The 15,818-nt window shown below is 41.2% G+C and overlaps 1 protein-coding gene and 1 non-coding gene across 2 annotated transcripts; one reads left to right on the forward strand and one right to left on the reverse strand.

The window, feature by feature from the left end:
- Positions 1-4,422: 4,422 nt before the first annotated feature.
- Positions 4,423-5,070, reverse strand: LOC145060469 (uncharacterized). The gene has a single exon (XM_079008125.1). The coding sequence runs from the start codon at positions 5,068-5,070 to the stop codon at positions 4,423-4,425; it is 648 nt and encodes a 215-aa protein (XP_078864251.1).
- An 859-nt stretch (positions 5,071-5,929) lies between these two features.
- LOC145060639 (small nucleolar RNA R71) lies at positions 5,930-6,036 on the forward strand. Its single transcript, XR_013686856.1, has one exon. It is a non-coding gene; the product is annotated as a small nucleolar RNA R71 (small nucleolar RNA).
- Positions 6,037-15,818: the final 9,782 nt, after the last annotated feature.

The raw sequence follows: 15,818 nt of genomic DNA on the forward strand, positions 1-15,818 counted from the left end.
CTTACCCTCAAGGTATTTTTAGTTGAGCAACCCAAGCATACATAATCTAGAATTACAATTTATGATACCACTATGGAGCTCTTTTGAATTCTTCATTTCCTTGATAATTTGATCTTTGATTTCTTTGAATTCACCACCTTTGTTGTTTGATTTTTGGTATCTTCAATTTTTGAATTTCTTGGAATTTTGATCTTTTAATCTTCACTTTAATTGCTCCAAAATTCTTCAACTTTTCTTGCAATTCTCTCTCTTTTTTTTTTTCTTTTTTTACATGTACCTCACTTTTTCACTCAAAACCCTACATGCTTAAGCAGGGGCGCTCAACCTCAACCTTTATTGGCTAACAATAATAATTTTCCTGGATACATTTCTGGTACACGATGCTAAACATATTGCATCCTTCGGTCCGAGCGAGGTCATGTTTTTGTCCCATGATTTCACTGGAATAAGGAGGCCACAAATGCACTAGAACGTATATAGGCTCAACTAAACATTTGGGTCTTCATGCAATTATCCACACAACTCTAACATGGAATCCTAATTACTTTTTACCAAAATTTCCTAAATTAATCCCTAAGTAATATTCTTGGTAAAAAATTAACCTAAATATTAGGACGCTATATAATTAACCTAAATATTAGGACTCTATATTTACTAAGATGATATTAACCCCTTACCCCACACTTAATTGATGCAATGTCCTCATTGCATATTATGCATGATAAAGAACAAAATAAAAAGGGAATTGGAACAAACTCCCCTGGGGTAGCAGTTGCTAGGTCGACATCTTCATTCTTCAACTCCATCTTCAGTTGACTTTAGACATGGAAAAAACTCATCCACGTCTTAGGCATCAAATCACATGTGGGCAGCTCCAAATAGGCAGGAAAAATAGTGTAAAGTCTTCAAGAATCGATATGGAAGAATAAATGGTCAAGTGGTATATTCAATAGCATCGAATCAGCAGACTTTTTGGTATAAAAATGAGTGACTCGTCGAGTCATATAAGCGACTCGTCGAGTATAGTCGCGGACAGTTTCGAAATTGCGAAAATACAAGGCGACTCATCGAGTCAGTTAAATGCACTCGGCGAGTAGACCGCTAGGTGAAAAAATTTACATTCTGCATTTGTTCCAGCTTTTGACAAATCTTCAAAACTTCACAAAACTTCTATACTCATCCACTCATGTCCCTAAGGACCGGACTCGACACCTTAACTCTAACTCCGCCCTTTCTTTACTCTTTTCCACTCTTTATTTTTCTTTCTCTCTCAAAATCTAGACCCTTTTATGCAAGCATTCCTAATCCAAAATCTGAAAGTAACCAAGGCAAATTAGATATCAAGCATAAAAAAATAAAAGTTTTAACTCAAACACACCAAACAAAACAAAATAAATTAAATTGTTCAACAAAGCATAAATAATAATAATAATAATAACTAATCCTCCTCCTCATCATCATGATCATGCGCAGCTCCACTTCCACTAGCTCCACTCCTCCTCGCATTAATCACCTCATCCCAAGATGGAATGCATGGGAAATTACCCCCATCGATATGCGGAATATGGAAATGGTCAAAAAGTCGGATATATGATTCATTGCTAAAGTTGATACCCCGCGTCATTTGATCTTGTCGCTGCCTCATCTCAACATTGTACCAATCTAATGGTACTTCATCATTGTCTACCGGAATCACCGACGGTTCCTCCTCCACGTCTCGCTCTCGCCACGACCGAACCCTCCTTCCCGGCGCCTCGGGACCAACCACCGGATCATCATGCGGAATAGCATAATGACCACCTCCATAATCCTCAATAATCCTAGCCCTCCGGAAAAGAATAGGATTAAATGGAGGGGTAGGAATCACCGTTATCAAATTCCATGCACCACGGGTCATCAACCCAAATGAGTTGGCTAGCCGGGTGACAAACATGCCACCATTAATTTTGGAGGTTTTGCGATCCTTGACCGCACCCTCCGACAAATAAGAAGCCAAAAACCACGAAATGTTGCAAAAGGTGTCTGGTGTGATAATGCTCCAAAGGTAAAAGACATCAAGGTTGGAAACCTTGTCGTCGTCCTTCCGTTGGTTGATGGTGGTGGAGATAAGACGGTGAATGAGACGGTGCGTGGGCGACCTAATACTTCCTTCTTGGGCCGACTTCGGAATGTATAACTTGTTGGCGATTGTATTCCACCAACCCGTACTTATAACACCATCGGGGAACACCTTATGAGAGTGTTCCAAAAAGGCATGAAAAATAGTAGTCGAGACCAATGGCCGGTCGTAAATCCCCAACCGCCAGGCAAGATCAATAACAGAGCACTGATGGAACTCGCCCCCAAGGAAAAAACTGAAGATCGCCGGGTGATAGCAATCATCTCCTCCACGAAAAGATACCGTGGAGAAAAACTCCCAAAAAAATTCCCGGTACACCGGTTCTTGAATTCTAAAGACCCAGCTTCATCCATCGCAAATCATTGTCTCCCCCTCGTATGTAAATTCCTTCAAAAGATAAGGTGCTAACTCCTCCTCATATCGAACACTTTGCAACCAATCCCAATCAACCCTGTTGGGTACATAAATCTCCTTCTTTCTGACTTCAGCCAACTTCTTCTTCCATCTCGTCATTGTTGAAGCCGATTCAATTTGAGGAAAATTCAACCAAGGAAAATCTCCTTGGCTTCCACTTGAGCTTTGACCTCTGTAAAACATTGTCCCTGCAAAACAAAGAACACACAACCCAGAAAACATAGAAAATCATTAAAACAGATCTCATCTGGGTCCCCCGACTGGACTCGTCGATTCCATGAACGACTCAGTGAGTCGCATGAACTGCGCGAGTCAGTCGACAAGTTGATCCAAATTCGACCATGAAAACTCAAAATTTCTTCAAGGGTTTTGTCTAGGGATGTTTCTAAGATGTATTAGGGCAAGAATAATCATCCAAAACAACATAATTATTACTAAATCAAAACCCTAGAAATTCACTAAACTTCAAAATCGGGTATTCTATGAAATTGACACCCTAGATCATCTAAAAATCATGGCTTTAACAGAATTAAGGAAGAAATTAAGTACCTTTTGTGATGGAAATCGAAAATCTTGAAGAAAGAGTGGAGAGGTTGATGAATGATTGAGAGAGAACACAAATGGAGGCGCACGACGAGTGATTGGGGGGGGGGACTGATTTCATTAGGGTTAAAAACCCTAGTTACCGATTGTAAAAATTCATTTTAAATTAATAATTTTTTTTCTGTAAATAAACCCGACTCGTCGAGTCAGGGTCAGACTCGGCGAGTCTGGTCGCGATTTTTAAACTCATCTGGAAACTGAATCGACTCGTCGAGTCAAGGTCAGACTTGGCGAGTCAATTGCAAACAATTCAAGAATTATATAATTGTGCCATTCATTTAGAAAAGAAAATTCATTCCACCCCACACTTAGTCCATACGCACTCTCAAGCAGTCATGTCTGATGATTTGGAAGATTAAAATCCTAAAAACGTAAATCAAACAAAACTAAAAATATGAAAGAAAGCAAACTCTAATAAAAAAACGGGTTGCCTCCCGCCAAGCGCTTCTTTTTAAGGAGTCGTTAGCTTGACTCCTTCCCATCTACGTTTCTTCATCTTCCTGCATCGGGAATGCACGCTTAATCTTTTGCGGTTTGTACTTCGTCTTGTAATCGTGAATTTTCTTCTTGTAAGCTCGTCTCAAGTCTTCTTTCTTCTTCCTTATAGCATCATCCTCAGCTGCATTAAATTCTCTTTTCTTCATCTTTTTCTTCTTCACCCCATTCCTTTGCACCTTCTCTTGCACTTCCTTTTCCTTAAACTTAATTACTTCATATTTGGTGAAAAATCGTGCTCTAGGTTTGGTAATGAATGGTTGATCAGCATCATCTCTCCTATCCCTTGCCTTTTCCTCTTCTCTAAAGCTTGCCTCATCTTCAAGTGGAATATCTTCTTCTTCTTGCATAATCGTATCAAGGCATGCTACATGAATGTGTTGAAATTTACCATCCACTTCTCCTTTTGGTGCTTGTTCTTCTAAAGAATGAGGGAAAATCTTCATGTCCAGAACATGCAGGGAGCTGGTAACAAGCAGATCAAAATCGTCCAAGTTGTTGGTAATTTCAACTGGACTCGTCGAGTCTGGGAAAGCGAGTCGGCGATTCGGATCGTATTCCACACTTCCCACTGTGTTTTCCGAGTTGGCTCCTTTCAGCAGCTTTTCTATCTCCTCCAAGTCTTTGTCAAAGTCTTCATTACCTCCAGAGGGTAGCAAAAGCTTGCTTGGATCTTCTTCTTGCAAAAGTGCAAGTTCTTTTTGTAGTATCTCATCATCCAAATCAATGAATGAGATCTCTTCTTTTCTTTCCTCTTTTTGCTTGATCTCTGGTAAAGCTTTAAATACCGCTTACTCGTCTCCTACCCTCAACGTTAGTGTGGACTCACATACATCAATTAATGCACATGCGGTATTCAAAGATGACCTCCCCAAAATGATTGGAATTTCAGGGTCTTCTTCCATATCAAGTACCACAAAGTCCACGGGAAAGATAAATTTGTCGACCTTAATGAGAAGATCTTCACAAACGCCTCTTGGATGAATAGTCGTCTTGTCCGCCAAATGGATCTTCATATTTACAGGCCTTGGCTCTGGTAAATTCAGCTTCTTGAAGAAAGAGAAGGGCATCAAATTGATACTTACACCCGAATCGGTCAATGCTTTAGTGGCAAGTACATTCCCAAATTGGCAAGGAATTATGATGCTCCCCGGATCGCCCTTCTTTTCTGGTAGCTCATTCAATACTATCTCCGCGACTTCAGTTAAATCTTTTCTAGCAGCAAAGAGACCCTTTAGCAAGTTAAAATACTTGGGCGTTTGAAGCATTGTTTCTACAAAAGGAACGTTGACTTGAAGTGCTTGAACATGCTCCAAGAAGGCTCTATATGCTTTAACCTTTTCACCAGGCATGGCTCTGATTGGGTATGACAAAGGGGGATTGTATGGCTTTAAGGGAATAACAGTCTTGTCATCAGCGCATGGACCCGTCGAGTCCATTGGAGTGACTCGGCGAGTCTGGTCGGGTTTAGCTGGAGCCAACTCTTCTGCCTTTTCTGTATTCACCTTGGAGATCCTCTATGCAGGTGTGAAAATTTCTTCATAGCTGGAAGTCACAACACTCACATTCTCCATTCTCGGATTATTTTCGGTGTTACTTGGAAGTTGACCCGGCCTTCTTTTGTTCACTTGATGTGCAAGTTGCCCTAACTGTTTCTCAATGTTGAGAATAGATGCTTGCTGATTCCTTAACATATTTCTGGTCTCTTGTATTGCAGCATCGTGATCATTGTGCCTTTTTTCGGATGCGGCTATGAATCTAGTGAACAATTCTTCTAAATCAACTTTCTTTTCCATTACCGGTTCTTCCTTTTGATAAAATCACATCTCCTTCTGCTTGTATTTCTCCTCCTTCGCCGTCTTGTATTCTTCATACGGGAGCTAATCCTTCTTCGGTTTCCACCAATTCTCGTCGTATCGATCGCCGCTTGAGTAGAACACTTGAGCCTTCTTGTTTCCATTTTCATCTAAGTCACAATCTTTTGTGAGATGAGGCCCTCTACAATTCACGCATCCAACTCGAATAGCAAGGATTGTTTGATCCATTTTTGTCATCCTTCTATCTAGACTATCGAGCTTAGCCATCACCGCCGCCATGCTATCATTTGCCGAGTTCACTACCCCCCGACTTACTTCATTTCTTGGATTGTGGTATTCTCTAGAATGCTTAGAGAATTCTTCTATTAATTCCTTGATTACCGGAGGTGGCTTCTTCATGAGCGGGCCTTGTGAATCGAGCAATTGCCTTGTAGTGACATTGACTCCATCATAGAAGATGGAGACCTCTTGTTGGCTATTAAGGTCATGGTGTGGGCAATTTCTAAGAAGGCCTTTGTACCTTTCCCAAGCCTCATAAAGGGATTCTCCGGGTTGTTGCTCGAAGTTGGCAATGGCTTTCTTTAGCTTGGCTATTTTGGAAGGCGGGCAAAAGTGGTCTATGAACTCTTCTTTCATCTTAGCCCATGTGGTGACCGACCCGGGAGGAAGTGACTTGAGCCAATCCTTTGTAGCAGCCTTGAATGTGACTGGAAGCATGCGAAGAAGTTGGGTCTCGCGTGGCACATTTGGTACATTGAATTAGTCAGCCACATCATTCACTTCATCCAAGTGCTTGTAGGCGTCTTCGTGGTCTTTTCCATAAAAAGGAATCTCCTTGAGTTAAGCGAGAATATGACCCTTTAGCTCGAAAGTAGCGGTAGCGGGAATTGCGAGCTGCACAAGTCCCGGGTCAGTGTCATCGCGCATCCTCTTCTTCCATTCCCCCATGGGAACTTCATCGATATTAGCCATAGTGATAGCTAAATCGTCTTCAAATTCGGATTCGTGATCGTATGTGGGTTCTTCTTCGTACTCGGTCTCGTACTCGGTGTCTTCTTTAATTGGCTCGTCGATTGTCAAAGAGGAACTGGATGCTCCTAATTTGTTGTTCCTTTTCTTGCTGAAAACGGACTTGAGGTTCTTTAGTGGCGAATTCTTTGAAGAAGCGGATTCTCCAACGGTTTTGCCTTTGCTCCTCCTTAGTGCGGATTCCGGGTCTTCAAGAGGAGGGACCAGAGGTGTATCGGATCCTCGGGTCACGTAATAACTGCAACCAAAACAAAAATAAAAACGCGTAAAAAGAAGAAAAATAGAATAAAAATTAGAACTGTGAACAGCGATGGACTCGCCGAGTCGGCACGAGTGCACTCGGCGAGTTCAAGGAAAAAATAGAAAAAAATTTAATTACTTTTTAAAACGGATTTTTATTAAAAACTTTTACTAATTACTAAATTACCTATGAATTAACTCTGTGTAAGATAAATCTTACACAAAGGATCGATTAAACTAGAATTTAGTGCTAATTTAGAACCGTTCCCCGGCAACGGCGCCAAAAACTTGATGTGTGATGAACAACTTAGTTTTAAACCTACTTTTAATTGTAAAATAAACACACAAAGGCATTGGACCTATCAATTGTGGTATAGCTAAATAAGTAGGGTATCGAACACAGGGAACGGTAAATTAAAACTAAAAACTAATTCTATCTAAATTAATTTATAAGTAGGGGTTTTCTCTAGTTTTACAAGACTAGAAAACTTACTAACTATCACTAAAAGCTAGAAGAGCAAAGAATTAGCTAGATTCAATAATGGAAAGGAACTTCTGTTTAGTTCAACTCAATTGATCCTATGGTTGATTTCATGGTAATAGTGCAATGGATTAATTCTTTTATTGGCTACCGACTCTAATGATTAGCTTCGCGTTCGCTACACTAACCCTTAGTGAAATAACTAACTCAAACAGTGATCAGTTGTCTAATTTAATTAAATTCACTAGATTAATTATTCGGGTTAATTTAGACTTGCAATAATTAACTAATTTGGTCCTTTAGTTAATTTCTTGTTGATGGTCATCATACAAGCTCACACATGAATTTACTTAATTTTCTTATTAATTCTAGTTTCATGTTCATTAATCCAAGATATATGATGAAGTGGTCACGTAAACATATGAGGTTGATAATCAAAAGATGTTCATACTATTTAATTACCTTCCTATTAACAGAAAATTAATTATCATTCACACACAAGGTTCTTTAGCAAGCTAAAAATAACAAAAATCACCAATATTGAATTAATCATACCAATAATCAAACCATAGTCTCAATTTTGTATCCCCAAACAGAAGTTTAAGAGTTTTAGCTCATGTTTGAGGTAAATAACAGCAACCAAACATATTCTAATTGTCTAGCCATAATGGAAAACAAAAGATTAAGTAGAATGATGAAAATTTGCCTCAAATCTCCTTCGGAATTGGATTTTAGGTTGTATCTTTGTTCTCCAAGGTTCTTCTGGCTCTTCAATCGCAACTAATCTCTTCAGAAGGGTTTCATAATTCTCCCTTTTCGATCTGAGGAGTTATCTTTATATATGCGAAACGACTCGTCGAGTCAGGTGCCGACTCGTCGAGTCCATCTCTCAATCCCCGTATACGATAAGTCTCTGGGTCTTTAAGTCTTTATCTTCTCGAATATTCATTCAGACTCGGCGAGTAGACGAACCTACTCGCTGAGTAGGTGTTGTTTTTGGTGGTTTTCTTCTTTGTTCAATTCCCGAGCTCTCAACCGCTTCTCCTGCTTCCTTTTTCTTCCGAGTTTCACTTTTGGACTGAAAAATATGTCACACCCCCGAACCAGACGTCGGAAACGTCCGAGGGCTATTGTGACTCAATTGAATACCATCACAATGATTATACATGAGTCATAACATTATTCATCACCATGCATTGAGATATTACAACCGATATTGTTTACATTCAGTACATTGTTTCAAAACATTACATTTCCAAAACATAAACCGTTCGATATTAATTAAACAAGCATCATGACATAACTGGACACATTTTTCTTCGATTTACCTGTTACCTGAGAATACAAGTATTTTGGAAAAACGGCAACATATGAAATGTTGGTGAGTTCATAAGTAAGGTTTGAAAAGAAATGATTTGTATAGTTTTGAAAACCACAGAAAATTCGATATTTTCTAAAAAAAGGTTAAGAAAAAGTGTGAAGATCCGTAAGTATGCTTGTTGATTATTGTAAACGTGACTAATTGTTAGACTTTGTATACATCACATAGTTAAGAGTGTTGAATTCCCCAGGGAAAACCCGATGTTTTCCCAATACATCAGTTTACGTGGCTTAGTTAGTATTATTCCGATACAACGTTGTTTTTGATAATTCCATGTGACATTAGATTAATTATGGGTTGTGAGTCGTTATAATCACGCATTAATGAAAATGACTAGGTTACAACTAACAAATACAAATGATCCCTTAGGTGTTGTCCGTACTACTCACTTAATCCAACCACCCTGACTTCTCATAGCCCCACAACCGAGGAGAAAAGAGGGTGCGAAGCCCCCGTTATTTCCATAAGTCGTTCAAGGCTATCGTGAATGCAAAAAGCACTTGGTCCGACTCGCATTTGACTTCTCGACTTTGCTAGCAGTACCAAAGGACCCTGGGGGCCCAACAGCACAAAAAAGCTATTGAAAGTCCTTTTACACGGAATTAGGTCATAGTAGGCCCAATAACATGTAAGCGCGTTCCCTTCGGGCCTAAAGATCATGTCATTGGGCTAGCTAGGCCCAACAAGCATGATTTGAAACTTTCGAGCCCAAAGATGGTGTATTGACTTCTCGTAAATTTCTGCGTGTATATTGAAGTATCATTGTTTATTGATTTTTGATTCGTTATTGATTCGAGACCGAATCAATTCGTTTGCTAACGATATTGGTGTTGAAAGTGTATTTATTATTACGTTTCGCCAGTAGACGTAGTACTCGTATTTTTATCTTAAGGGATTTGTTGTTTTAAGAATTAGATTTTATCTTTTTAAGCCCTTTCTTGGATAAAATTTACACTTTTAACCCTTTGTGTATAAAAGAATTTCCAGTTTAGTCCTTAAACTATTTTTCTTGACACTTTAGTATCAAAACTTATTGGAAAGACATTTTTTAGCACAAATTTACTTAATAAACAGCTTAAGTCCTTCAAAATGAAATTTTCTCGGTTGAAACCTCCATTTTCGCAACTTTTACAATTTTGGCCCATGATGGAAAATTTTTGCATCTTTGGTCCCTTTTTAAGTTGAAAAGCATTTTTGGCCCTTGAAATAGTTTTAGTACACAAGTAATCCCCTATTTTACATAAATGTACAGTTTCAGCCCCTCCAACTTAAAATTTTCGCCATTGTGGGCTTTATTGGGCCGAAAAGCCCATTTTGGCCCATAATGTTTAAATTTCACATTTTTAACCCTTCAAAAGTGTTAATATTCAGAAAATACATATTAGAAACTGTTTAGACTCATCTCAACCTTCAGAATCTATATTTTGTCGTTTTGGGCCCCTTAGTTTGTATTTTTAGCATTTTGAGCCCAAAAATGGTGTTTTAAGTCCAAAAATGTTCATATTAACCAACTTGGTTATTTTTCTAGACTTGATTAGTGTGAAATGGTACAGGTTATACTTATTTCATTCATCACATTGTAGATATCGGTTTTTAGGTTCTTTTGGCTAGTATAAACATCACAATCACATAAGACCATACATATAAGCATAAAAATCACACAAGGCATACATATACTCATAGATCTACACATTTGCTTGTATTCTCCCCCACAAAACTTATAAAAACTGAATAAGAGGGGGTATGAAGCTCACCTTTTGGTGTGGTTTCGGTTTTTGGAAGAAAATGAGAAGAAATTCGGCCTTAGCAACCTTCCTTGGAAGATTTCGAACTTGAATGCTTCTTAGGTGCTAGATCATGAGTTTGAATGAATTAAGAGGTGATTTTTGGATGAAATGAAGTAGCTAGCTTAAGGATCTAAGAGATTTCTTACCTTAAATGATGATTTTTGTGTAAAATCCCCTTGATTCCTTCTTAGATCTCGAAATATGGATGAGTTATGAGAGAGTTTCCTTGAGAGAAAAGTGAGTGAAATGTGTGTGTGTGTGTGCTTGAACTCGGCCGAGAGCAAGAGAGAGAGGGAGAAAAAGAGTAGCTAGACTTGGAAGTATGTGAGTGCATGGATGTTTGGGTCTTCATGCATGGATGTCCCTTGAATAATGGTGAGGTGTCACTTACAAAGTCAACTCTCCTCTTCTTTTGGGCTTGGGCCGAGAATGGGGAGGGTGAGAGGAGGTTTTTGGGCTTTTTGCCCTTAAGCCCATGTTATAGCTAGGTTGGATGATTTTTGGCCCTAAAAAATATAAATGTGATTTTTATGACCTATTAGGTTAGATTAGGTTAATTATGGTCCAAAATGGTTCATATAATTAATCTATCTCATTCTAGGCCCAATATGGCCCAAAATATTGGATTAAATGGAAGTGGGTCCAATTAGAGACCATTTAAGAGTTTTAAGCCCAAGATAGCCAAATTGGAAGCTTATTGGTCCATTGGGCCTAATAAGGAAATCCTAGTCCAAAATGGACTTAAACAAGAACTTCTAGGGTTTCCAATTGCTTAATGACTATTTGAATTGCTTGCATGGGGTGTTTGATTGAAATTTTGCTGACATAGAGTATGCATCATACATGCTCTTATGTTTTTGATTCATGATTTGATTTAAGTGTTGGTTACAAGGCACAAAAATTTCTAATTGTGACATCATCCCCCCGTTATAGGGAATTTTGTTCCGAAATTCTTTTGAAAGCTAGATTTGAGAATGCTAGAATAGGTGAGGGTACTTTTGCTTCATTTGGTCTTCGCATTCGCACGTGAATTCTGGCCCACGCTTCGTGTTCCACCGTACTTTCACGATCGGGATGCGACTTTGCTTGGTACGCTTCACCTCCCTGTCCATGATTTCAACCGGTTCTTCAACGAACATGATATTTTCGTTGATTTCAATCTCGCCAAGGGGAATGACGAGTGTTTCATCTGATAGGCACTTCTTTAGATTGGAGACATGGAACACGGGGTGTACACTATGTTGCTCTGCGGGTAGCTGCAGTTTGTACGCCACTGGAAACGATCTCGAAAGGTCCAATGTATCGTGGGTTCAGTTTTCCCCGTTTTCCGAAACGAATGACTCCTTTCCAAGGCGAAACTTTTAACAGCACTCGATCCCTGACCTGAAACTCTAAGGGCTTTCGCCGTTTATCAGCGTAGCTCTTCTGTCGGTCGCGCGATGCTTGTAATCGAGCTCTGATTTGAACTATCTTTTCCGTGGTTTCACGAATGATCTCCGGTCTCGTTAGCGCCTTGTCCGATGCTAGTGTTTTTGCTAGCTGGGTGTCACCCACCTCAGCCCAACACAACGGTGACCTACACTTACACCCATATAGTGCTTCGAAAGGAGCGACTTTGATGCTCGAATGGTAACTGTTGTTATAAGAGAATTCAACTAAGGGTAAGTGGATGTCCCAAGACTTCCCAAAGTCTATCACACATGCACAAAACATGTCTTCGAGCGTCTAAATGGTTCGTTCGCTTTGACCGTCCGTTTGTGAGTGATAAGCGGTGCTCATGTCGAGATGGGTTCCGAGTGCTTTCTGAAGGGATTGCCAAAAATGTGAGGTGAATCTACTATCTCTATCTGAGATGATAGATAATGGTATTCCATGAAGTCTCACGATTTCTCGAATGTATAAACGCGTCAGTCTCTCCATCTTGTAGGCTTCTTTTATTGGCAGGAAATGGGCGGATTTCGTCAGTCGGTCAACTATTACCCATATAGTGTCTAATCCGTCCGACGTCTTGGGTAGCTTGGTAACAAAATCCATAGAAATCCCTTCCCACTTCCACTCGGGAATCACCGGTTGCTATAATAATCCCGAGGGCTTCTGGTACTCCACCTTTACCTTGGCACAAGTAAGACACTTACCGACATAGGTGGCAATTTCTGCCTTCATGTTAGGCCACCAATAGTGTTGTTTAAGATCCAAATACATCTTGTACGAACCGGGATGGATGGAGTATCGCGTCTTGTGGGCTTCCTTCATGACTACCTCCCTAAATCCTCCAAGTTTAGGGACCCAAATACGGTTCATTAAATGGTATACTCCGTCCTCTCTCACCTCTAGATTCTTTTCCATTCCGCATAATGCTTCGCTTGCTCTGCTTTCCATCTTCATGGCATCTGACTGGGCTACCCCGATCTGAGTGGTTAGGTGAGATTAGATGGTTATCGAGAGAGTTTCTGCACGTCGATTAGGGTGCTCCTTCCGGCTCAATGCATCAGCTACTACATTGGCCTTGCCCGGGTGATACTTGATTTCACACTCGTAATCATTTAATAACTCCACCCATCTTTGTTGCCTCATATTCAGCTCTTTCTGATTCAAGATGTGTTGGAGGCTCTTGTGGTCTGTGAAGATGATGCACTTTGTACCATAAAGGTAATGCCTCCAAATCTTCAGAGCAAAGACCACGGCTCCCAATTCTAGGTCATGGGTCGTATAATTTACTTCGTACGTTTTTAGTTGGCGGGATGCGTAAGCTATCACTCTTCCACGCTGCATGAGAACGCAACCTAAACCCTGATTTGACGCGTCACAGTAGACCACGAAATCTTCCGTTCCCTCTGGTAGAGATAGTACCGGGGCGCTGCAGAGCATCTGCTTCAGGGTTCGGAATGCAACTTCTTGTTTGTCCGTCCATTTGAATGGTACGCCCTTTTGTGTAAGCGAGGTAAGTGTCTTGGCGATCTTAGAGAAGTTTTGAATGAACCTCCGATAGTAGCCCGCTAGGCCTAAGAATTGACGAATTTCTATGGGTGTTGTCGGGACGGCCCATCCTTCAACGGCTTTGACCTTAGAGGGATCCACATGAATTCCATCTTGGCTAACAACATGACCTAGGAAGTTCACGCTACGAAGCCAGAACTCACACTTGGAGAGTTTTGCGTATAGCTTTTCCGATCGTAGAGTTTCTAGGATTTGTCGGAGATGTTGGCCATGCTCTTCCTCGCTTCGGGAATAAACGAGAATGTCGTCAATGAAGACGATGACAAAGTTGTCAAGGAATGGTCAATAGATTTGGTTCATCATATCCATAAATGCGGCGGGGGCATTTGTTAGACCGAAGGGCATTACGATAAATTCATAATGTCTGTAACGAGTTCGGAAAGCGGTTTTAGGAATATCCTCTTCCCGGACTTTGAGTTGATGGTATCCGGACCGTAGATCTATCTTAGAGAAGTAACTAGCTCCTTGGAGCTGGTCAAATAGATCGTCGATTCGTGGGCGGGATAGCGATTTTTAACAGTGAGTTTATTTAACTCCCTGTAATCGATGCACATTCTAAAAGATCCGTCCTTCTTTTTGACAAAGAGGACTGGAGCTCCCCATGGCGAGTAACTAGGTCAGATGAATCCCTTACCCAGGAGTTCGCTGAGTTGGCTGGACAATTCCTGCATTTCAGCAGGAGCTAGTCGGTAGGGCTATTTAGCGAGAGGAGTTGCTCCTGGAACGAGGTCAATTCGGAACTCAACTTGTCTCTCTGGGGGTACTCCAGGAAGATCTTCAGGAAATACGTCTGGGAATTCACTTGCTACGGGAATGTCTTGAATGTTAACCTCTTCCTTGGTTTTATCCACTATGTGAGCCAGGAACGTCAGATCGTTCTTTCGTAGATGTTTCTATGCCTGGATGCACGAGATGAGGCGAATGTTCGTGCTAGGTTTGTCTCCGTAAATAACTAGGGTTTCATGATTGGGAAGGTGAAGGCGAACGACCTTCTCGTGACACATAATTTCAGCATGGTGGGGGCTTAACCAGTCCATGCCAATAATCACATCGAAACTCCTAATGCAAACAAGCATTAAGTCTATTCGAAAGACGTGTTGATTTAAGGTTAGGGTACATCCGGTGTATATTTCCCTAGTGGATTCGGTTTTCCCATTGGCCATTTCCACCGTAAAGGTTTCATTGAGCTTCTGGGGTTGTTGTTTTAATAAATTTTTAAACTTATTGCTCACAAAACTTCGCTCGGCTCCGGTGTCAAATAGGATGCATGCATAAGTGTGGTTTAGGGGAAACGTACCGATAACAATAGCGGGATCCTGAATCGCCTCCCCCTGACCCATGGTCAGCACCCTTCCTGTTCCTCCATTTCCGGGATTGTTGTTGTTAGGGCAATCTCGGCGGAAATGCCCAGTCCTCCCACACCCATAGCAGGTGTAGCTAGGCCCTGCATTGTTGCCGCCGGTGTTGATGTTGTTGATTCTGAGGAGGGTAAGTCCTGCAATACCTTGTCGTGTGCCCCTTCCGATTGCAACTAGTGCATTGCAGCTCCTTGCACTCTCCATTGTGATGGAAACCGCACTTGTTGCACTGGTAAAATTACCGGAATAAGGTCTAGGAGCATTCGAAGCGGTTGAGGCTGGAGCATGTGGTGTGGCTGGAACTTGTGCGGTGGCAGCATTAACTGCCACTGTTTGCTGCTTCTTAGAAGTCTCGGGGCCTTGACGCCCCTTCCTCTTGTTGTTCTTCCCCTTCTTGCCATCACCTTCCTTCTTGCCTTCAGCCTCCGCTGGCTTCTCACCCTTCTTGTTGTTGTGGTCATACAGTTTCTTTGCCAATCTCTTAGCACTGTCGAAAGTTTCGGGATTTGCAGTTATCACGTTTCCTTGGATCGGAGAGGTTAGTCCCCAGATGAATCGCTCGATCTTCTTTCCTTCCGAGGTGATCATGCCCGGACATAACAGAGATAGTTCACTAAATCTGGATATGTAGGCATCGATATCAGCATTCCGTACAGTGAGGTTCCACAACTCTTGCTCCATTTTCTGAATCTCACCACGAGGGCAGTATTTGGCCATCAGCATTTCCTTCATTTCTGTCCATGGCATGGAATTGGCTACGGGGAGTGTCATGGCTTCCACTTGCCCGTTCCACCAAGTGAGCGCTTGGTTGACAAAAGTGCATGCAGCAAACTTTACTTTCATCTCTTCAGGGCAATCGCATATCTCGAACACCGATTCCACCTTCTCGATCCATCGTTTCAGGGTGATCACTCCTCCGGTGCCGTTAAAGGTTCGTGGTTTGGCGTTTGTGAAGTCCTTGTAGGTACATGTTTTGGTGGGTCCTTGATCCATTCCATTGTTCGAACTCCTGGCCCCTTTCCCGTTGCCTCCTCCGTTGTTCCCTTGGTGAATTTGTGCCATAGCTGCGGTGACCGCAGCAGATACGGATGCCTAAA

The sequence above is a fragment of the Lactuca serriola genome, chromosome 6 (assembly GCF_051521515.1).
Source record: "Lactuca serriola cultivar US96UC23 chromosome 6, Lser_US96UC23_V15, whole genome shotgun sequence".
Classification (NCBI taxonomy): Eukaryota; Viridiplantae; Streptophyta; class Magnoliopsida; order Asterales; family Asteraceae; genus Lactuca; species Lactuca serriola.